This window comes from Manis javanica, chromosome 15, assembly GCF_040802235.1.
Source record: "Manis javanica isolate MJ-LG chromosome 15, MJ_LKY, whole genome shotgun sequence".
Classification (NCBI taxonomy): Eukaryota; Metazoa; Chordata; class Mammalia; order Pholidota; family Manidae; genus Manis; species Manis javanica.
In genome coordinates, this window is record NC_133170.1 from 11,249,926 (window position 1) to 11,274,566 (window position 24,641).

At 40.1% G+C, this 24,641-nt stretch overlaps 1 protein-coding gene across 4 annotated transcripts in view; it reads left to right on the plus strand.

Annotated features, from left to right (window-relative positions):
* BCAT1 (branched chain amino acid transaminase 1) overlaps positions 1-24,641 on the plus strand; it is a 108,679-nt gene that overhangs the window by 54,030 nt on the left and 30,008 nt on the right. For all 4 annotated transcript variants that reach the window (XM_073222340.1, XM_073222341.1, XM_073222343.1 and 1 more), the window contains exon 6: positions 21,437-21,600. In XM_073222340.1, the coding sequence (XP_073078441.1) occupies positions 21,437-21,600 (164 nt within the window). The remainder of the gene's footprint in view (positions 1-21,436; positions 21,601-24,641) is intronic.

Here is a 24,641-nt window from a genome sequence, read left to right on the forward strand (position 1 = left end):
TCACTTACTGTAATTCCCTTCAGTCCATCCATGTTGTCACAAATGGAAAGATTTCTTTCTTTTTTAATGGCTAAGTAACATTCATCATATATATACATATATATGCCACATCTCTTTATCCATTCATCTGTCAATGGACACAGGTTTCCATATCTTGGCTATTGGAGTGAATATGGGGTGTATATATCTTTTCAAGTTAGTGTTTTTAATTTCTTTCAATAGCTGGATCATATGGTAAGGTTCTGTTTTTAATTTTTTAAGCAACTGCCAAACTGTTTTCCACAGTGGTTGCACCAACTTACATTCCCACCAAGAGTGCATATGGGTATTTCTGGGATATTCAAAGAGGGATTTTGCTGAGGGGAAAAATATCTGGCAGCAAACTCAGTGAGCACCGAAGGCATATAATGGGAGGGAAGGCTCCTTCCCGCCCGCTCTGACCCACGGCTCCACACTTTGCCTCCTCAAGAATTCCTGTTGCCAGTGTCTCTTATACCTTACATGTTGATAAGTACACACACCCTTGCCTGCTCACGTGTGTATGTACATTAAATATTATCTTTCTTTTTACCAAAATGTCAATAATCCTTTGTCCCGGTTTTGCCCTTACTCAAAGATATTCAAACCTACACACACACAGCATTAAGAAAAAGTGAAAATGAAAACCTGTGGACACAAGACCCAGTGAAGACCAGAGCATGGCTTGTGCAATGCAAGCCCCTTGTGCGCATTCCCTGTCGCCCCTCCTTCCCTCCCCAGCAGAGCCAGCCATGCTGTGGTGGGTAGGTGTGCAGTTCATTCCTTACTCTCTCCTCCTCCTACCTCCCCTCCTCAGGTAATGGCGCTCTGTTTCACTACAGGAGGGCATCTGGGTTAGCTGCGTGCACATCTTCACACGTGCCTTATGGTGGACCTATGCACTTGTCTTTGGTATTTACCTAGGAGTTGAGTAGAAGGGTATACATACCTTTTGCTTTATTAGATAACTGCCAAGCAGGTTTCCAAAATACATATACCAGTTTACTCTCCTACCAGTATGTATGGAAGTGCCATTTGCTTTGTATCCTTGGTAGTGCTGGCATCGTCTCATTAATTTACCCATTGTGATCTATGCAGTTTTAGATCCTTGTGGCTTTAATTTTCATTTCCCAGAAGATTCACTCTGTTGAGTACCTTTCGCTGCTTACTGGCTACTAGAAATCCTTCTGTGAAGTGACTTGTCAAGTCTTTTGCCATTAAGAGTCCTTTTCTTTTTAATTTTCTTAGAGTCTTTATATGTTCTGGATGTAAATCCCTTGTCAGATGTGTGCACAAGTGCCTTCCCAGTGTGTGACAAGTCCTTTGTCAGAGGACGGGATTGCAGTTAGAATTCCAGTCTGTGCCTTTGTATCTGTGTTGTGCCTTTTTGCTCTTCTTGGTTCGTATCATTTGGTAAAGAGAAGTACTTAATTTCACTGTATTAAGTTTATTTTCTCTTTTTCTTTTTCTCTGCATGGATACCAAGGTGGTCCATTACTATTTCAAGTAGCCCATGCTTTCTTCCCAGATTTACAAGGCGAGCTGTTGATAATGTCAAGTTTCCATAGAAGAAGGCTATTCCTGGCTTCCTATTGGTACTTTCTGTCTCTTCTTTATATTTTATTTTTTTAAAAAGTGATAGTTGTACTATGAACAATTTTGCACTTGCAATTTGTCTTGGAGATCCTTCCATCCCAGCCTATTTTTTCCCATTTTCCTAGCTGTAAGGCATTTCATTGTCAGCTATACTGTACTTAACTGATACCTGATGCCATATATTATAAGATGCACCATTATTTTAAGCACAGAAGTGGAAAAACTTTGCGAGTTAAACCACAACACAGTACTTTCCTGATAATCAAGAGTGATCAATGAATTAGTCATAACAGCCTCTTATTTTTTTAAATAGATTTCTCTGAGGAAATCTGCAATTTCTTCTGCCATCACTTGTACTGCTTGGCAGATTCATTTTTACATGTATCTTAATAACAAAAGCTGACACAGCTTTATCTTCCTACCAGAGGTCCCATTGGAAGGCTTGGTTGTTGCTTTGTGGGAAAATACTGAATTACATTTGTTTAATGTTACAATAAATATTTACTTCACTAATATCACACACATGTCCTGCTCTTGTTTTTGCACCTTCCTATGCAATAACTTTTTATTATTTTTTATTATTTACAATCACACTGTAACTTTTGAAGACATTTTAAATGGCAGACTCAACATGTATAGCATCATTGTTGCCCACGAGCCATTGGAAATACCATCAGTGTGAACACCTAATTCCAAGCCTGCTGCTTAGCCGATAGCAATTGTAAAATGCTGAATCTGGATTTCAGACATGTTAAATGTGAAAAAAAAAAAAAAACACATCTTGGTATCTCTGAAATATAGCATAATTTATAAAACTAGTGTCCTGTTGCTATAACAAACATAAGAACTGTTATTAGTAAATTGAGGAAAGCAGGAATATTACATTTTGGAATCTTAAAAATGCAGGCTTGTTCTGCAAGAAATTTATGCTATAGACATATCTCCTAGTGCACATAAAGACATGCAGTCAAGAATTTTTATTGCTGCTCACACAATTTGCTGACCGATTGGATGTGCCTATAAGAGGAGGTGTCAGGTTTCCCCTTGGCCCAAAGCAGCCGGAAAGTGACCATTCTGGGGAATGGGTTGGGTTTTTGTTGTTTTGTTGTTGGGATGATGGGTGGAATCAAGGGTTCAGTTTTGGACAGGGTCATGTAAGCCAGTGATGGAAGGAAAGTGGGTAGATATCCAAGTCTGGAATTTGGGGAAGAGGTTGGAGTTGAAGTGATACACTCTAGCATTTAATGTAGAGATGAAGTTTTCAAGGGAAGAACAGTAGATAATGATGAAAAGAAACCAAGGACCAACTAAGCCCTGGGGTGGGCCCTCACTTAGAGGAAAGGGAGTTGAAGAGGAACCGTAAGTCTGAGAAGCAGCAGCCTGTGAGCTTCTAAGAGAACAAGAGCAGTGACCCAGCCAGGTGACCAGAATGGAAGTAACGGTCAGTTGTGGCAAATCTGACCCACGGGACCAGTGACGTGAGGCCTACGAACTGGCCATTGGGTCTGGCAACATGGAGGCCCTTGGTGATCTTGAAAAGCATTTTTCAGTGGGGTGGTGGGGTCAGTTCTAGAGAGGATGAGAGGAGGGGAGGTTTATCATGGGGAGTACATATGCATTTTGGGAGGAGTTCTGTGTAGTGGAGCAGAGGATTGGACGTCCTAGAGCAGGATGTGTGATAAGGGAGTGGGTTTGTTTTAGAGAGATTGCAGCATATTTCTAGGCTGATGGAAATGATCCAGAAAGAAAGGGAAATGATCATTAAAATATTCAAAAGATTTCCCAAGCGCTTTTTCTATCATGGCTCGACTTCTGGAAGTGGTAGTGTGGGTAGGCAGTGATCCGGTCACCACGGGGAGGGGCATCCAAACGCCCACCTGGCCCTCTGTCTTGGGAGTTCCCCACCTACACCGTTCCATGGACACCACTGTCCCCAGGAAGGCTCACCCCTTCATGTGATGTCCTTTCTCCTGCATTGGCTGCCTCAGGGTCGTCTCCTCACTTGGTTGTGTTGGAAGAAATTTCCTTTGCCCCTAGAGGTTCTTCTAGTTGGTCTAAGAATCAAATTGACATGAGACATAACAAGAAAAAAAGAAGTTTAATTACTTATGTACGGAGTATCTACAGACATGGAATCCAAAGGCAGGGACAGTGATGTCTGTGTGTCCTCCTGCACTAAGGAGAAGGGGGTAGGGGTCTGGGACTTCAAAGGAAGGGAAAACACTTCACAGAAATATGAAAGTAAATGTTTGGTAAACAAGTATGTTTGGGCACCCAGAAACAAGGGGGCACAGAGAGGAATTTTAACAGATGCAGCTACATCCTTCTCTGCCACACCTTGTTTATACTGTAATGTAGTTGTTTACAGTGATAATCTGAATTCTTTTTATGTGGTTGTGGGGCAGGCGGGTCAAAGTGTCTTTCTGAGTTTGGGCCTTGATTGTTTACAGGTTATATGTCGCATTTGTGGGGGATGGGTCCTTGGTGTCTATAGCTGGTTGGGGTGGGCCTTGCCCATTTGGGGTGCACCCTCATTGCAGCTGTCAGCAACTTATGTTGGTCTTATTTGTCCCTCTGTTCCAGGCTCAGCACTGTGCTTGGCCCAGTCACCTGAAACCAGTCACAGGGCTGAGTGGCGAGGCTAGGTCAGGGAGGGGATCCTGGTTTGGATACAAGGAAACCCTCCTGTAGCATTTTCCTGTCTGTCATCTAGAGAAGGAACTGGTAAACTCTTTCTGTGAAGAGCCAGGTAGCAACTCAACACTGCGTTTGTAGTGCAAAAAGAGCAATAGTCAACACATAATGAATGAATGAGCATGTTCTATGGAAAGTTTTTGTAAAACAGGAAGCAGGCCGAAGTTTGCCAACCCCCAATCTAGAGTCATTTCTGAAAGGGAAATGAAACGTGGATTTTCTGAGTGACTCATTCTGACTCCTCCTGAATACTGTCCCATCATATATTCTTGTCCACTCGTTTAATAATTCATGCTAAAATTTCTATTTAGGATTCATTCCAAATTGATCAACCTGTATTTCCCAGGCCATTGGTATAATAATCCTGTGTTTTCCCAAGTACTTACTAATTCCACCATTGAATTTCAACATTGAGTATAGTTCTAGGCATAGGTGCAGTCATCTTAATGGCATCTTAATGGTCTGTGTATTAGTACATGTTGAATTTATTGGCCACAATTGCTATTACAAATTATTATTTACAAGTATAATAAAAAGTGCTATTTGTTAAATGACTTCAAAAGATCAGGCGTTTTCCACAGAATATTAATCCTTACAATAACTCTGAGCAGCCATTAATATGCATTTATATGTTAGGTTTAAGATTTTTTTTTTAGTTTCTTTCACTATCTCTAGCTTTGTTTTAACTATTTTCTTTAAATTTCAGAATCATTCTTATTTAAAAACTAAAAAGGAGTTGAACGCTCAGCCTTTTTGTCAAGCATTAAATTCATAGTATCTTTCTTTTTGATTAGGACCGAGAAACAAACAAAACTCAGCCGTATCGTCCACTCATTTTGTAGCAAGCCTTAGAGAATTCTGGACTTTCCCTTCACCTGTGATATCCTTTCAAGGCCTACATAGTAATTACCTGTTAGACTAGACAGCAGCACTGAAGGAAATCAGGCAAGTTACAAAGGAACCTCTTCTCTGTGGTGTCTGTGCAGTATACTAGGATTAGCATCAGAAATGTTTTAAATCAAAATAATTCAAGTATAGTGAATAATAGTCATCTAGGTGCTTTTCACAGCCCTTTTCTATAAATAACATTTTACTGAAATGGGCAGTCTTTCAATGGATATTTAGTAAGCCTGGTGAAACAGTTCAAAGATGATCTCGTACTCCATGGAGTGTAGGGATTAGCAAGAGGCAGAGAATTAAGTAAGCAATTTTAAGAAAGTGTGAGGGGCATTTTATGTAAACTTAAGTCAATGCAGAATGCTATACTAGCTGAAACAAAGCACCTAACCTTCTTAAAAGGGCTCATTTTCTGAAGTGACATTCAAACTGACATTGCAGGGTTTACATTACTTAGGAGAGACGGGATGTCTTGGCCTGCTCCAGCCACCGTAACAGAAAACCACTGACTGGCTGTCTATTTTTTTTTTCACTTTTAGGTTATGTGTTCTTTTTTCTTTTTTTTAATTGAAGTATAGTTGATACATAATATTAAATTGTTTCAAGTATACAACAGATTGGTTCCACAGTTATACACATTATTAAATCTTCACCCCCGCTAGTATAGTTACTATCTGTCAACACAGGAAGATGCTACAGAACCATTGGCTATAGTCTCCATGCTGCACTTCCATTCCTGTGACCGACTTATATTATGACTGAAATTTTTGTGCCCCTTTGTTCCCCTTACATGTGCCATCAGTCTACCCCAGCCCCTCCCCCATGGTCATAAGCGCCAGTCACTTCCCAGTGTCTGTGAGTCGACTGCTCTCTTGTTCATTTTGTTTCTAGAGCCCAAAAATTAGTGAAATCAGTGGTATTTGTCTTTCTCCACCTTGCTTATTTCATTGAGCATAATATCCTCCTCTAGATCCATCCATATTGTCACAGATGATAGAATTTCTTTCTTTTTTATAGCTGAATAATATTCCATTGTGTCTATGTACCACATCATCTTTATCCATTCATCTATGGATGGGCACTTTGGTTGCTTCCATATCTTGGCTATTGTAAATAATGCGGTGATAAACATAGGGGTGCATATATGTTTTTGAATCAGGGATTTTGTTTTCTTTGGGTAAATTCTTAGGAGTAGGATTACTGGGTTGTATAGCATTTCTATTTTACGTTTTTTGAGTGACCTCCATTCTGCTTTCCATAGGGGCTTCACCAGTTTGCATTCCCACCTACAGTATAGGAGAGTTTCCTTTTCTCCACATCCTCACTGACACTTGGTATTTCTTGTCTTTTAGATAGTGGCCATCCTAACTGGTGTGAGGTGATATCTCATTGTAGTTTTGATTTGCATTTCCCTGATAATTAGCAATGTGGAGCAACTTTTCATGTACCTGTTGGCCATCTGTATTTCTTCTTTGGAAAAGCGTTCAGATTTTCTGCCCATTTTTTTTATCAGGGTATTTGTTTTGTGTTGAGGCATATAAATTCTTTATTTTGGATGTTAACCCCTTATTGGATAAATTATTTTTTGGGTATATTCTCCCATTCTTGCCTTTTTGTTCTGTTGATGGTGTCCTTTGCTGTACAAAAGCTTTTTAGTTTGATGTAGTCCCACTTGTTCATTTTTATTTTGTTTCCCTTGCCTGGGGAAATTTGTCCAGAAAAAAATTGGTCACGCTTATGTTCAAGAGATTTTTGCCTGTTTTCTTCTAAGAGATCTATGGTTTCATGTCATATGTTTAGGTCTTTCATCTATTTTGAGTTTACTTCTGTATATGGAGTTACTCAATAATCCAGTTTCATGCTCTTACCCAGTTTTCACAGCTACCCAATTTTGCCAACACCAGTTATTGAAGAGGCTGTCTTTTTCCCATTGGATATTTTTGCCTCTGTCATATATTAATTAACCATATAGGTGTGGGTCTGTTTCTGGGCTCTCTCTTCTGTTCCTTGATCTATGGGTCTGTTCTTGTGCTGGTACCATACTGTTTTGATTACTGTAGCTTTGGTGTATAGCTTGAAGTCTGGAAACATAATACCCCAGCTTTGTTCTTCTTTCTCAGGATTGCTTTAGTATTCAAGAGTCTTTTGTGGTTCCATATGAATTTTAGGACTATTTGTTCTAGTTCTTTGAAAAATGCTTTTGGAATTTTGATAGGGATTGCAGTGAATCTGTAAATTGCTTTGGGCAGGATGGTCATTTTGACAATATTAATTCTTCCTATCCATAAACCTTCCTATCCAATATTAAACCTTCCAATCTATGGAAATCCATAGATTTCCACTTACTTGTGTCTTCTTTAATTTCTCTCATGAGTATCTTGCAGATTTCAGAATATATGTCTTTCACTTCCTTAGTTAGATTTATTTGTATGTTATTCTTTTTGATGTAATTGTCATAATTTCTCTTTCTGCTAGTTTGTTGTTAGTATATAGGAATGCAACAGATTTATGTGTATTAATTTTGTATCCTGCAACTTTGCTGAATCCAGTTATTAGTTCTGATAGTGTTTTGGTGGATTCTTTAGAGTTTTCTATGCATAATATCATGTCATCTGCATATAGTGACAATTTAACTTCTTCCTTGCCAATTTGAATGTCTCTTATCTTTTTGTCTTGTCTGATTGCCATGGCTAGGACCTCCAGTAGTATGTTGAGTAAGAGTGTTGAATGTGGACATCCTTGTCTTATTCCTAATCTTACAGGAAAAGCTTTCAACTTTTTGCCATTGAGTATGGTGTTAGCTGTGGGTTTATTGTATATGGCCTTTATTATGTTGAGGTAAGTTCCCTCTATACCCATTTTTTTGAGAATTTGTATCATAATGATGTTGAATTTTGTCAAATGGTTTTTCAGCATTTATTGAGATGACCATGTGGTTTTTATCCTTTTTTCTGGTTAATGTGGTGAATCATGTTGATCAATATACAAATATTGTACCCTCCTTGCATCCCTGGCTCAAATCCCAGTTGGTCATGATGGATGATCCTTTTGATATATTTTTTTAATTCAGTTTGTTAATTTTGTGTTGAGGATTTTTGCACCTATGTTCACCAGGGATATTGGTCTTAAGACTGGCTGCCTTAAGCATCAGAATTAATTTTATCACAGTTCTGGAAGCTGGACTTGCAAGATAACGTGCCAACAGGGTTAGGTTCTGATCAGGCCTTCCTGAAGATGGGCATCTCCTTGCTGTGTCCTTCGGTGGGGGGAGTGGAGAGTTATGCTCTCCTGCCTCCTCTTTTCATAAGGACACCAGTCCTGTTGGAGTCAGGCTCCACTCTTTTGGTCTCATTTAATCATAATTTCCTCTTTAGAGGCCTTATCTCCAAACGCAGTCACATTAGGACTCTGCCATATAACTTTAGGGGGCAGGTACATTTCAGTCTGTATGGGGTGGTGGAAGGAGAGTGTTCTGGGTGCGAGGCAGTAGGGCAGGGAGATGCCGAGTGGTGACGACGTGAGGAGGAGTTGAAGGGGTGCAGTGTGGGCTGCGCAGGAGCACGCAGAGCACAGGGCCTCCGTGGGGCCTGAGGAGGCAGGAAGCTGGGCCGCTGTGAACTCTCTTCAGGCAATCTTGGGAACTTTATTGATTTTTAAAATTTTAACTATGACATCATGAAAAGAGCTCTTGTTTAAGTGTAGAAGATCTGGGGCTTAATAATGGGAACCTTGGGCAAAATAATCTGTGTTGAGCTCCACTTTCTCCCACTTAGGAATTATAGCCCTTAACTTCTTGGCTTTGGGGCCTATGAAATGCCGTAGAAACCAAAAGGACTGCATGATTACTGAGGATTTTTTTTTTTTTAATCTTTCAGCAAGCTAACACTCCGTGGTTTTGTTACCCTTCCCTTTCATGACTCACACAGGCAAGGCCCTGTGGGGGCCGCTGGTCGCCTCCACATCTCTCCCAGCACCCCTCAGTCCAATATCCTTTACCATTTTAACCCCTAATCTTTCAAAAGAACTGGCAGGAACTTTAAAAAAATACAAAGAACAAACTAGACTGTTATTGGGATTAAAATTAAAAAGTCCTGCCATTCTTTTTGAAAAATGTTTCATTGTTTTCCCTAGTTATTTCATTTCTCTGTCTCTCAATCTGCCTCACCTAGGCAGAATTATCCTTACGTCTCCACTTTGCTGCTGTCCTCTCTGCCTTCCAGGCCAAAACATGGACTAATAGTACCTTTTCTCAGCTCTCTGAGCTTTCTGCCATTGCTCAGATAACCTCTGAAACCCCGCTTTTTATAAACTTGGATTTTCTGACTGACTCGGCAAAGTAGTAATTTTCACTGTAACAGGGGTCTTTATTTACCATCACACCCAAGAGTCTTGTTACTCTGTGAAAATATATGTGTATTTAATACCCGTATGTATATATTTGTTAGGCATACTATAAAGAAACAATATTTTTTTGTACACACCAGAATTTCAACTTCTAACTCAGTGTGGTCTCTTGAGAAATTTTATACTTTGCATCTGAGGCTTTATATTCCTCATTTTTCCAGGTGTTTTTTTAAAAGCCCTCTTTAATTCTTTACATTAAGCTAATCCAAGAAATAGTGAAGAACAAAAATATCATTCATAGACTTTATAATGAGACTAATTTTAAGGACACTGACTTACATAATATATCATCTGTGCTTTTTCATATTTTCTCTTTGTTTATGTGGCTTTTGCTTTATTTGATCAGAAACCTGACCTTGTCATAGAATTATGTTTGCTGCCTTTTGTTTGATATTGTGTAATAAACTACTGTGAACTATAGCAGGAGCGCAGAACTTACATTACTTTCCAGGATAGAAAGGAGAATTAAGACAAAGGAACACACGATGGTTCCTGAGAGTAGAGACAGTGCAAACCACCAAGCCCCCTCCGTGATGCAGTTCGGTTTTCTTCATTCTCACTCTTGAAGCAGTGTGACCATTTTCAAGGTCACCGAGTTCTTTGCACAAAAACATGATCAACATACGTAAGTAATCATATAAGGATGAAAGTGACTAAGCTGTGATCCACACCAGTCCTTGAGTACTTATAAAACATACGAGTTGACCTTGCTTACATTTTAAAAAATTAAATGTTAGTGCACATAAATGTATTTTCTCTCAGCATTGAACAGTTCTAGTCTCTAATTTACCTTCTTGCTAAGAATAAAAGTATTCTTACTTATAGGTTTATTGAGATTTTTTTCTTCCCCAAAATAGATTTAATGCATAGAATTTCCTGTTTTCCATGTGTGCTCTCTGTAGCACCACCTAGTGGAATACTTGCAAATTCACCTGTCAATTAAAATCAGGAAGGAAATAAGATGAAATTTATCTCAGAAAAATATTTCCATGATGATGAGTTACTGTTACCTCTTTTAATATAATGCAGGTTGCAAGCAATACATGTGTTTCAGAGTGAAAAAATCCAGGCATTCATATGATAGCTAATAAAATGCTTATCATTTTATCTATAAACAAGCTGTTTGACTCAGAAGTATATATTTCTAAATTATGTTAAGAAGGTTTTCTGAGGGCCTGTAATTTTTTAAATTAAGCTTCAAAGCTCTTTGATATGAAGGTATCACTGTCCTTCCTTAACTGATAGTAAGTAAAAGTGCAGAGAAAGATAGTTTTTATCCACGCTGGGAAGAAAGGCAGATATGTATATTATTTTGAGGTTTTTTTCTCTCAAACAATGAAGCCAAAAAAAAACAAATGAAGTTTTAAATCTCTTCACTCTTTATTGGTCCAGAGAGTCCTATTCAACTGCCACTCAGGGACAAACATAAAGGAGCAAAAACCCAAAGCCTCCTGGTTGCTTCTGACTAATTGTTTTTCCTTGATTATGTGTCACCCATTTTCCATTTGCTCTGCAGACACCCAAGCCCTGCTTGGTTGTGTTCACATGGAATACAAATGGAGTTATTGTTTTGGGTTTCCTAAGGGTTGCATTTGCTTTCGGATGGCATCAGTGTGCCCATAGTCTACAATTACATGAGGAAGATTATGGTGACTAGACTCCCCCCATCACCAAGTCCCCCCAACATACCCCATTGCAGTCACTGTCCATCCACTTAGTAAGATGCTGTAGAATCACTGCTTGTCTTCTCTGTGTTGTACAGCCCTCCCCGTGCCCCCCCACCACACTATATATGCTAATCACAGTGCTCCCTTTCTTCCTCTCCCCCTCCCTTATCCCTCCCTTCCCACCCATCCTCCCCAGTTCCTTTCCCTTTGGTAACTGTCAGTCCATTCTTGGGTTCTGTGAGTCTGCTGCTGTTTTGCTCCTTCAGTTTTTTTCTTTGTTCTTATACTCCACAGATGAGTGAAATAATCTGATGTTTGTCTTTCTCTGCCTGCCTTATTTCACTGAGCATAATACCCTCTAGCTCCATCCATGTTGTTGCAAATGGTGGGATTTGTTTTCTTCTTATGGCTGAGTAATATTCCATTGTGTATATGTACCACATCTTCTTTATCCATTCATCTACTGATGGACACTTAGGTTGCTTCCATTTCTTGGCTATTGTAAACAGTACTGCAATAAACATAGGGGAGCATATGTCCTTTTCAAACTGGGCTGCTGCATTCTTAGGGTAAATTCCTAGGAGTGGAATTCCTGGGTCAAATGATATTTCTTTTTTTTTTTTTATTGAAGGGTAGTTGACACACAGTATTACATTAGTTTCAGGTGTACAACACAGTGATTCAACATTTATATACATGATAATTCTAGCTACCAGCTATCACCATACAAAGTTGTTACAATATTTTGACTATATTCCTTATGCTATACATTACATCCCAGTTACTTATTTATTTTAAAATTGGAAGTCTGTACTTTTGTTTTGTTTGTTTGTTTGGTTTTTGAGAGGGTATCTCTCATATTTATTGATCAAATGGTTAACAACAATAAAAATCTGTATGGGGGGGTCAGTGCTCAATGCACAATCATTAATCCACCCCAAGCCTAATTTTCGTCAGTCTCCAATCTCCTGAAGAATAACAAACAAGTTCTTACATGGAGAACAAATTCTTACATAGTGAATAAGTTGCGTGGTGAACAAACAGTACAAGGGCAGTCATCACAGAAACTTTCGGTTTTGATCATGCATTATGAACTATAAACAATCAGTTCAAATATGAATATTCGTTTGATTTTTATACTTAATTTATATGTGGATACCACATTTCCCTCTTTATTATTATTATTTTTAATAAAATGCTGAAGTGGTAGGTAGATGCAAGATAAAGGTAGAAAACATAGTTTAGTGTTGTAAGAGAGCAAATGTAGATGATCAGGTGTGTGCCTGTAGACTGTGTGTTAATCCAAGCTAGTCAAGGGCAATAAAACATCCACGGATGCAGAAGATTTATATCAAAATGGGGGGTGAGGTTCTAAGCCTCACCTCTGTTGATCCCCAATTTCTCACCTGATGGGCCCCCTGCGACTGTGCCTGTCTTAGGTTGTTCCTCCCTTGAGGAATCTTACCCGTCTCTGGCTAACCAGTCATCTTCCGGGGCCATACAGGGAAATGTAAAGTTGGTAAGTGAGAGAGAAGCCTTATTGTTTGAAAAGGTTAGCTTTTTACTTCTTTGCATATTTATGCCCTGTGGCTTCTATGCCCAGCATTTGTCTCGAGGTATCTTTACCACTTGGAAGAATTATGATACTCAGTAAATTCGATATGAGGCACGAATTCTATTTAAGGGTTGTAATTAGGAAGAAAGAAGAAAAGCTATAGAAGTAGCAGGCGGAAGAAAACATGGGAAGATTGATTATTTCTTTGACATATCTTCTTGTAGAGTAACTTCAGCATGTATAGGTTTTAAACTACTAATTAAATTGCACACACACATTGACATAATAGGAATACAGTTACGTAACCAAAGCAGACCTATAATTACCAGCCATCTCCAGTGAAACCAAGAAAACCAGTTAGGCACCCTAGGCATTTGTGAAAACTTATCTGTGATATGGTGGGTATTGTCCAACTGAACTTGAACAGTCTGAGAGAAATCAGACATTAAAACAACCCATTCCTGGGGACTGTTCACATCTTATATGTTCTTTTAACAGTAGATAGTCTGTAGTTGTAAGATTTTGGAGCGCTACAATTTGCACTTCTCCTAATTCTTGGTTGAGTTCCAACAGTATAGATCCAGTCAAATTTGTTGTTTTACTGTATGCACAAGCCAGCTTAGACATCTCCTTTTTCATTCACATGGCAAGTCCAGGGACCGGTGGGATGAGTGCATCTACAGCTGTAGCAGCACGCGGATCTTTGTTGGGGTTTTTTGATGATCATCTTCTGGTATGAGTCTTCCAGAGAGTGCTGATGTTGGAAGTTCTTTTTCATATCGTATCTTAGTTCATTTTCTGGGTAGCCAAATTAGGCTTTGATCCTCTGTATAAACACAAACAGACCCTTTGCCTACACTTTTATATGCCCTTTATACCATTGTGTAGAACTCATTGGAGGTCACCACACAGGAACTACTTTTTTTTTTTTTTTTAAGAGAAAGGAATACTATCAGAAAAATGTACCTCCATAGCTGATCATCTGACACCCTTTAAGTGGTCAAAATTAAGGATATTTAAAGCATGCACTAATAATTGATTTATAGTTAGTTTTATCCTATCAGGGAGTAATCCCCCTTTTCTTTCTTTTTTTTTTTTTTTATCATTAATCTACACTTACATGACGAGTATTATGTTTACTAGGCTCTCCCCTATACCAGGTCCCCCCTATAAACTCCTTCACAGTCACTGTCCATCAGCCTAGCAAAATATTGTAGAATCACTACTTGTCTTCTCTGTGTTGTACAGCCCTCCCCTTCCTCCAACCCCCCCATGCATGCTAATCTTAATACCCCCTTCTTCTTCCCCCCCTTATCCCTCCCTACCCACCCATCCTCCCCAGTCCCTTTCCCTTTGGTACTTGTTAGTTCATTCTTGGGTTCTGTGATTCTGCTGCTGTTTTGTTCCTTCAGTTTTTCCTTTGTTCTTATACCCCACAGATGAGTGAAATCATTTGGTATTTCTCTTTCTCTGCTTCTCTTATTTTGCTGAGCATAATACCCTCCAGCTCCATCCATGTTGCTGCAAATGGTAGGATTTGCCCTCTTCTTATGGCTGAGTAGTATTTCGTTGTGTATATGTACCACATCTTCTTTATCCATTCATCTACTGATGGACATTTAGGTTGCTTCCAATTCTTGGCTATTGTAAATAGTGCTGCGATAAACATAGGGGTGCATCTGTCTTTCTCAAACTTGATTGCTGTGTTCTTAGGGTAAATTCCTAGGAGTGGAATTCCTGGGTCAAATGGTAAGTCTGTTTTGAGCATTTTGAGGTACCTCCATGCTGCTTTCAACAATGGTTGAACTAATTTACATTCCCACCAGCAGTGTAGGAGGGTTCCCCTTTCTCCACAGCCTCATCAACATTTGTTGTTGTTTGTCTTTTGGATGGCAGCCATCCTTACTGGTGTGAGGTGATACCTCATTGTAGTTTTAATTTGCATTTTTCTGATAATTAGCAATGTGGAGCATCTTTTCATGTATCTGTTGGCCATCTGCATTTCTTTTTTGGAGAACTGTCTGTTCAGTTCCTCTGCCCATTTTTTAATTGGGTTATTTGTCTTTTGTTTGTTGAGGCGTGTGAGCTCTTTATATATTCTGGACGTCAAGCCTTTATCGGATCTGTCATTTACAAATATATTCTCCCATACTGTAGGTTTCCTTTTTGTTCTATTGATGGTGTCTTTTGCTGTACAGAAGGTTTTCAGCTTAATATAGTCCCACTTGTTCATTTTTGCTGTTGTTTTCCTTGCCTGGGGAGATATGTTCAAGAAGAGGTAACTCATGTTTATGTCTAAGAGGTTTTTGCCTATGTTTTTTTCCAAGAGTTTAATGGTTTCATGACTTACATTCAGGTCTTTGATCCATTTTGAGTTTACTTTTGTATATGGGGTTAGACAATGGTCCAGTTTCATTCTCCTACATGTAGCTGTCCAGTTTTGCCAGCACCATCTGTTGAAGAGACTGTCATTTTGCCATTGTATGTCCATGGCTCCTTTATCAAGTATTAATTGACCATATATGTCTGGGTTAATGTCTGGATTCTCTAGTCTGTTCCATTGGTCTGTGGCTCTGTTCTTGTGCCAGTACCAAATTGTCTTGATTACTATGGCTTTATAGTAGAGCTTGAAGTTGGGGAGTGAGATTCCCCCCTACTTTATTCTTCTTTCTCAGGATTGCTTTGACTATTAGGGGTCTTTGGTGTTTCCATATGAGTTTTTGAATTATTTGTTCCAGTTCATTGAAGAATGTTGCTGGTAATTTGAGAGGGATTGCATCAAATCTGTATATTGCTTTGGGCAGGATGGCCATTTTGACGATATTAATTCTTCCTAGCCATGAGCATGGGATGAGTATCCATCTGTTAGTGCCCCCTTTAATTTCTCTTAAGAGTGACTTGTAGTTTTCAGAGTATAGGTCTTTCACTTCCTTGGTTAGGTTTATTCCTAGGTATTTTATTCTTTTTAATGCAATTGTGAATGGAATTATCTTCCTGATTTCTCTTTCTATTAGTTTATTGTTAGTGTATAGGAAAGCCACAGATTTCTGTGTGTTAATTTTGTATCCTGCAACTTTGCTGTATTCTGATATCAGTTCTAGTAGTTTCGGAGTGGCGTCCTTAGGGTTTTTTATGTACAATATCATGTCATCTGCACATAGTGACAGTTTGACCTCTTCTTTACCAATCTGGATTCCTTGTATTTCTTTGTTTTGTCTAATTGCTGTGGCTGGGACCTCCAGTACTATGTTGAATAACAGTGGGGATAGTGGGCATCCCTGTCTTGTTCCCAATCGCAGAGGAAAAGCTTTCAGCTTCTTGCTGTTCAGTATGATGTTGGCTGTGGGTTTATCATATATGGCCTTTATTATGTTGAGGTACTTGCCCGCTATACCCATTTTGTTGAGAGTTTTTGTCATGAATGGATGTTGAATTTTATCAAATGCTTTTTCAGCGTCTATGGAGATGATCATGTGGTTTTTGTCTTTCTTTTTGTTGATGTGGTGGATGATGTTGATGGACTTTCGAATGTTGTACCATCCTTGCATCCCTGGGATGAATCCCACTTGGTCATGGTGTACGATCCTTTTGATGTATTTTTGAATTCGGTTTGCTAATATTTTGTTGAGTATTTTTGCATCTATGTTCATCAGGGATATTGATCTGTAGTTTTCTTTTTTGGTGGGGTCTTTGCCTGGTTTTGGTATTAGGGTGATGTTAGCTTCATAGAATGAGTTTGGGAGTATCCCCTCCTCTTCTATTTTTTGGAAAACTTTAAGGAGAATGGGTATTATGTCTTCCCTGTAGGTCTGATAACATTCCGAGGTGAATCCATCTGGCCCGGGGATTTTGTTCTTTGGTAGTTTTTTTTATTACCGCTTCAATTTTGTTGCTGGTAATTGGTCTGTTTAGATTTTCTGGGTCAATCTTGGAAGGTTGTATTTTTCTAGGAAGTTGTCCATTTCTCCTAGGTTTTCCAGCTTGTTAGCATATAGGTTTTCATAGTACTCTCTAATAATTCTTTGTATTTCTGTGGGGTCCGTTGTGATTTTTCATTTCTCATTTCTGATACTGTTGATTTGTGTTGACTCTCTTTTCCTCTTAATAAGTCTGGCTAGAGGCCTAACTATTTTGTTTATTTTCTCAAAGAATCAGCTCTTGGTTTCATTGATTTTTGCTATTATTTTATTCTTCTCAATTTTATTTATTTCTTCTCTGATCTTTATTATGTCCCTCCTTCTGCTGACCTTAGGCCTCATTTGTTCTTCTTTTTCCAATTCCGTAATTGTGACATTAGACCATTCGTTTGGGATTGTTCTTCCTTTTTTAAATATGCCTGGATTGCTATATACTTTCCTCTTAAGACTGCTTTTGCTGTGTCCCACAAAAGTTGGGGCTTTGTGTTATTGTTGTCATTTGTTTCCATATATTGCTGGATCTCCATTTTAATTTGGTCATTGATCCATTGATTATTTAGGAGCATGTTGTTAAGCCTCCATGTGTTTGTGAGCATTTTTGCTTTCTTTGTACAGTTTATTTCTAGTTTTATGCCTTTGTGGTCTGAAAAGTTGGTTGGTAGGATTTCAATCTTTTGGAATTTACTGAGGCTCTTTTTGTGGCCTAGTATGTGGTCTATTCTGGAGAATGTTCCATGTGCACTTGAGAAGAATGTGTATCCTGTTGCTTTTGGATGTAGAGTTCTGTAGATGTCTCTTAGGTCCATCTGTTCTAGTGTGTTGTTCAGTACCTCTGTGTCCTTACTTATTTTCTGTCTGGTGGATCTGTCCTTTGGAGTGAGTGGTGTGTTGAATTCTCCTAGAATGAATGCATTACATTCTATTTCCTCCTTTAGTTCTGTTAGTATTTGTTTCAGGTATGCTGGTGCTCCTGTGTTGGGTGCATATATATTTATAATGGTTATATCCTCTTGTTGGGCTGAGCCCTTTATCATTATGTAATGTCCTTCTTTATCTTTTGTTACTCTCTTTATTTTGAAGTCTGTTTTGTCTGATACCAGAATTGCAACACCTACTTTCTTCTCTCTGTTGTTTGCCTGAAATATCTATTTCCATCCCTTGACTTCAGGTTTGAGGTGAGTCTCTTGTAAGAAGCATATGGATGGATCTTGCTTTTTTTTATCCATTCTATTACTTTGTGTCTTTTGATTGGTGCATTCAGTCCATTTACATTTAGGGTGATTATTGAAAGGTATGTACTTATTGCCATTGCAGGCTTTAAGTTTGTGGTTACAAAGGTTTAGGGTTAGCTTCTTTACTATCTTACTGTCTAACTTAACTCACTTGTTGAGCTATTATAAACACGGTCTGATGATTCTTTATTTCTCTCCCTTCTTATTCCTCCTCCTCCCTTCTTCATATGTTGGGTGTTTTGTTCTGTGCTCTTTTTAGGAGTGCTCCCATCTAGAGCAGTCCCTGTAGGATGCCCTGTGAAGTTGGTTTGTGGGAGGCAAATTCCCTCAACTTTTGCTTGTCTGGGAATTGTTTAATCCCTCCTTCATATTTAAATGATATTCATGCTGGATACAGTATCCTTGGTTCAAGGCCCTTCTGTTTCATTGCATTAAGTATATCATCCCATTCTCTTCTGGCCTGTAGGGTTTCTGTTGAGAAGTCTGATGATAGCCTGATGGGTTTTCCTTTGTAGGTAACCTTTTTTTTCTCTCAGGCTGCCTTTAATACTTTGTCCTTGTCTTTGATCTTTGCCATTTTAATTATTACGTGTCTTGGTGTTGCCCTCCTTGGATCCCTTGTTATGGCAGTTCTATGTACCCCTGTGGTCTGAGAGGCCATTTCTTCCCCTAGTTTGGGGAAGTTATTGGCAATTATTTCTTCAAAGACACTTTCTTTCCCTTTTTCCTCTCTTCTTCTTCTGGTACCCCTATAATGCGGATATTGTTCCGTTTAGATTGGTCACTCAGCTCTCTTAGAATTCTTTCATTCCTGGAGATCCTTTTATCTTTCTGCATCAGCTTCTCTGCGTTTCTGTTCTCTGTTTTCTAGTCCATTAATGGTCTCTTGCATCTCATCCATTCTGTTTTGAATTCCTTCCAGAGCTTGTTTTATTTCTGTATTCTCCCTCCTTAGTTCTTGCATATTTCTCTGCAAGTCCATCAGCATGGTTATGACTTTTGTTTTGAATTCTTTTTCAGGAAGATTGGTTAAATCTATCTCCCCAGGTTCCTTCTCAGGCGAAGATGTAGCAGATGCCGAAGCTGTCTGGGTTAGTCTTGTCTGGATCATATTTTTTTGCCTTTTCATGTTGACAGGTGCTATTGACTGTCGGCTGGGAAGGCCAGACTTTTCACTTGCTACTGGCCTTTCCTTACTGGGACAACTGCAACCCCTAGTGGCTTGTGTTGGGTAATTGTGGGTAGGCTGGGTCTTTGTGTCTTGCCCGGCCAATATGGAAGAAGCTCCCTCTCTGAGGGCGGGGCTTGCCTTAGGCTGCTTCTCTGCTTTCGTAGCGCCCGGAGGGGTAATGGACTGGGGGGCTGTTTGGCTGTTTACCTCCCTGAGGGGTCTCAGAGCTGTTGCCCAGGGGGTTAGTGCACCCAGTTTTCCCTTTAATTTCCAGCCACTGGGCTGTGACCTGTGTTGTCCAGCTGTTACGTCCCTGTCCCTTTAAGACTTTCAAAAAGCACTCGCTTTTCTTTGTCACAGGGGCATCAGCTTCAGAACCTGCTCAGAGGTCTTGCTGCCCTGTTTCCCTCGTTTCCAGCCCTCCATGCATGCACTGTGTCTGCACTCTGGTGCGGGTGGCTGGGGCTGAGTGTTCAGCAGTCCTGGGCTCCCTCTCCCTCCCCGCTCCGACTCCTCTCCTCCCGCCAGGAGCTGGGGGGAGGCATGCTCAGTTTCCGCTGGGCCGGGGTTGTATCTTACCCCTTTCACCAGGCACTGGACTCCCGCACATGTGGATGTAGTCTGGGTGTTGTCCTGTGTCTTCTGGTTTCTCTTTTAGGATTAGTTGTATTTGTTGTATTTTCAAAAATATGTATGTTTTTGGGAGGAGATTCCCACTGTCCTACTCACGCCGCCATGTTGGCTCCGCCCCCCTCAAATGGTATTTCTATTTTGAGCATTTTGAGGAACCTCCATACTGCTTTCCACAATGGTTGAACTAATTTACATTCCCACCAGCAGTGTAGGAGGGTTCCCCTTTCTCCACAGCCTCGCCAACATTTGTTGTTGTTTGTCTTTTGGATGGTGGCGATCCTTACTGGTGTGAGGTGATATCTCATTGTGGTTTTAATTTGCATTTCCCTGATGATTAGTGATGTGGAACATATTTTCATGTGTCTGTTGGCCATCTGAATTTCTTCTTTGGAGAACTGTCTGTTCAGCTCCTCTGACCATATTTTAATTGGATTATTTGCTTTTTGTTTGTTGAGGTGCGTGAACTCTTTATATATTTTGGATGTGAGCCCTTTATCGGATCTGTCATTCATGAATACATTCTCCCATACTGTAGGGTACCTTTTTGTTCTATTGATGGTGTCCTTTGCTGTACAGAATCTTTTTCAGCTTAATATAGTCCCACTTGTTCATTTTTGCTTTTGTTTCCCTTGCATATGCACATTTTTTAATACTCACAAATATTTTACCTACCTGATTCTTGATGATCTGGGCATAAGTAGTGAGTGAGGGGCCTTGGTAATAAAAAGAATTGAAATTCGGAGGAAAGCTGCTAGATTCCTGCCCCTATCCTGCCAGACCAGGCTCTGGTCCAGATTGCACAGCATTATGTATCCCAAGGCTCTTAGGGTGCCAGTACTGACGTGTTTTCTTCCTTCTTGTGATCTTAAATCGCACCAGAGGGCTCAGGGACCATTTTTGCCTTTATCCCACGGAGCCCTCAAAACTCTCTGTCTCTCAGTGTCCCTCCTTCATAGACAGCTGACAGTAATTACATGTAACAGCTTTTGTGCTATAGGAATTGGGAAGATTTTGCATTTTTGGCTTATAATTTTCCAGTGTTTATGCGGAAGGCCGTCTTCTATCGCTGTCATTTGTGACACAAATTCTTGTGGCTCCTTCATCGTCTGCTTTTCTGGGGGGGATACATCTCGTCTGGTGCCTCTTGCTGAGCCCCAGTCTTGCTGTCCGGTGCCTGCCAGTCAGGCCCCGTGATGGCACGTTCTCCTGTATGCCCCCCGCTGGAGGCCCTGCCCTGTCCTGAAATGCTCAATGGTCTGTGGAAACAGAAGGAAAGTGAGAGAAGCAAATATTATATTTTTCCCCCAAGGACGGAAATCACGTCTGAGTTCTTCCTTTTTTCAGTTCCCAAAGCCATGCTGAGAGGTGCTATATAGCTAGTTGTTCAAGATATAACATCTCCTCTAAATTCCCTACCAACCAAAAGTTTGACAAGTTGGTTTTTTTCTCTCAAATCATAACCACTCAGAAAGCAATGTGCAGTGGTTTTCTTCTTAGAAGCCTATCAGGCTCTGTGTACCTCAGCCTTGGAAGTACCAGCGCCTGTCCTAGGGTGTCCCCCTCTCTGGGAGGTAATTACACATCTATTCTAGACCTTAAACTGGTGTTTGCATTTTCAGTTAACAGTTGTGTGTCCTTTTACTTTATTGCAGCCTTCTCTGGGAGTCAAGAAGCCTACCAAAGCATTGCTCTTTGTCATCTTGAGCCCTGTGGGACCTTATTTTGCAAGTGGAACCTTTAATCCAGTGTCCCTGTGGGCTAATCCGAAGTATGTAAGAGCCTGGAAAGGTGGGACTGGGGACTGCAAGATGGGAGGGTAAGTCAGCCTGTGTTTCTGCCTAAAAGGAGTCCCTCATGACTGGTTATTGCCATTTCACTTCAATGTAAGAACATATATTAATATTCAAATTGTAATGTTCACTTTAGTTTCGTGTTTCATTGTCGGTGTTTTAAATGTGTGAGTTGTTCAGAGGCTGACCATGGCCCGTTTTAAGGGAGAACATTGAACGTTATACATAGACAAGAACTAAAATAAGTAGCTAGAGCAGGAATAAAATATGTGCTTTGAATGAATGGCCCCTGGATGCCGGTGCTCGGGCTTCAGGCTGCCAGTTGGCATTAAAGAGCATCCGATGCTGGGGCCGAGGCCCTCGTTGGCTCCAAGGAGTCCTGGCTAGGGAAAGTGTCTGCTTCACTGAAGTGCTGTCTTCATTCCCGCAGGCTCGAGCCATACCTGCTGCCAACTGGCCAAGGGACAGCCCTGTCTTGGCTCTGTCAGGCTGGTCTCATAGGCCATATGTAGCTGGCTGGAAATAAAAGAGCATTTGAAAAGTGTTAGACAGATACGAGAATGGCCCTGTGGCTGAACCGGAATAGCTTGATTAGCCCATGTGGGCTCTTATCAGGTGCCGATGTGTGTCACATGTCCAGGACCAGCAGCCCTGGAGGGTGACTCAGTGGCTATCTTCTGGGCTCTGACCAAACGTGTAGCTTCAGGGAACCCTTGAAGAGGGCTTTTATCTCATAAATAAAAGCAAAAACAGCAAGCAAGAAGGCAGTAACCAAAAGGATGGGCTTTTACCCCATCTGCCTGTGGATTCCAAGAAGGTCTAAACCTGTCTACTCCTTCCAACCTGGAGAAGCGCAGGGGAAGCAAATCATTCTGCATTTTGTATCAAACTATTGAATTGGCAGAGACTTTTGGCAGCAACCTTAGATTTTTGTATTACTGCTTCTTCACTAACCCTAATTAATTCAACACTTACCTCCCAAGCCTTTGTTTGAGGACCTCTGTAGTCAACTGGCATTTGTTAAATAGCTATTGATTCTCATAATCTCAAGAACTTTCTGCTATCTAAGTGAATCTGAGGCAGGGAGAGGATTTTTAAAAAAATTTTTAATATAATGCCACTATTTTGAAACCATCAGAGATAATATAATCTTCTGTTTCTAAATACACACAAGTGAGAAATATAAGACAGTGACACACAGCTGAAAGAGAGCCCAGCACCCTGATTCTCAGCTGTGGTTGCAAACTGAAATTACCTGGGAGCTTTACCAGCTTCCCTACAAATGTCTGGGTCCCACTGCTAGAGATTCTGGTATATTTGGTCTGGCCGAACCCTGGGGATCAGAATCTTTTTAATGTGCAGCCAGAGTTGAGAAGCACTAAGCTAGAAGTTCTTTCACCATAAGCACATTGTTATCCCCAGGCAGTTTCTTGGTTTCTTCGTGTATTTGGGGGAAATAAGGCCTGCCTCTCTCTCCCACTCTGTCATCTCTTTCTCTTTTTCCTGGGACTCTTCCTTCTGCACTTGAGCACAAGCTTCAAAGGCAGAAAGACCTACCTTAAAAACCTAACTTAGGCATGTGACGTAACTGCTGTTCCCCATTTCTGAAGTCCGTACCTGTGAGAATTAAGTGAGATAAAATGCCTTGGTCTGTGGTTGGCAAACGGAAAGCTCTCAGTAAATGTGAGGTTATAACCCAGTAGTTAAAAGAATGGGCTGGGGAGTCAGAGATATCTGGGAGTCATACACATACCTGTGTGATCCTACGCAAGTAAGTCTTCTCTTCCTGCAAGCCCTTAAAAGTATAACAAAGTCTTGGGTTGTGTTAAGATGACTCAGTGAAATAATGGAGTTAAGCACTTAGTACCCTGCCTGGCAGGTGTATCCTCTCTACAGACAATAGTTAATGTTATGAAGCTTTCTTTCATTCCTGTTTCATCTCCTGGACTCTTATCCATTGGATTTCACACAATACAATTTACTCTTTTAGAGAGATGTATGTAGTATCTTCTTCCAGATATTTATTCTATTTAAAGATATATTTAAGGTTTTCTATGTAGACAGTTTTCCCACTTTCTCTTTTTTTTCTCTTAACTCAAAAGCCATTTCTCTTCTGAATATTGGCAGCATGTGGGAGAGAACCCAACTATATGAAAAAAACTACCCATAGATCATAATAATGAGTCAGATACACACCAAGCAAATAAAAACCTTTTTCCTTTTTTTTTAATTAAAGTGCATTGATACACAATCTTGCAGAGGTTTCACATGAGAAACATTGTGGTTTCAACATTCACCCATACTATATGATCAAGTCCTCAGACCCCCATTGCAGTCACTGTCTATCAATGTAGTAAGATGCTATTGAGTCATAACTTGTCTTCTCTGTGCTGTACTGCCTTCCCTGTGACCTACCTATATAGTGAGTGTGAATTGTAGTGTCCCTTAATCCCCCTCTCCCTCTACACAAACCCTCCCCAATCCCCCTCTCCCTCTACACAAACCCTCCCCAACCCCTCCCCAGTGCCTCTCCTTTGGTAACCGCTAGTCTCCTATCCGAGTCTGTGATTCTGCTGCTGTTTTGTTCCTTCAGTTTTGCTTTGTTGTTATACTCCACAAATGAGGGAAATCATTTGGGAAGTCTTTATCTGCCTGGCTTATTTCACTGAGCATAATATCCTCTAGCTCCATCCTTGTTGTTGTAAATGGTAGGGTTTGTTATCTTTTTATGGCTGAATAGTATTCCATTGTGTATATGTACCACATCTTTATCCATTAATCTACTGTTGGACGCTTAGGTTGCTTCCATATCTTGGCTATTGTAAGTAGTGCTATGATAAACATAGGTGTTCATATGTCTTTTTGAATCAGCAATCTTGTTTTCTTTGGGTAAATTCCTAGGAGTGGAATTCTTGGGTCAAATGGTATTTCTATTTTTAGCTTTTTGAGGAACCTCCATATTACTTTCCACAATGGTTGAACTAATTTACATCCCCACCAGCAGTGTAGGAGGGTTCCCCTTTCTCCACATCTTTGTCAACATTTGTTGTTTCTTGTCTTTTGGATG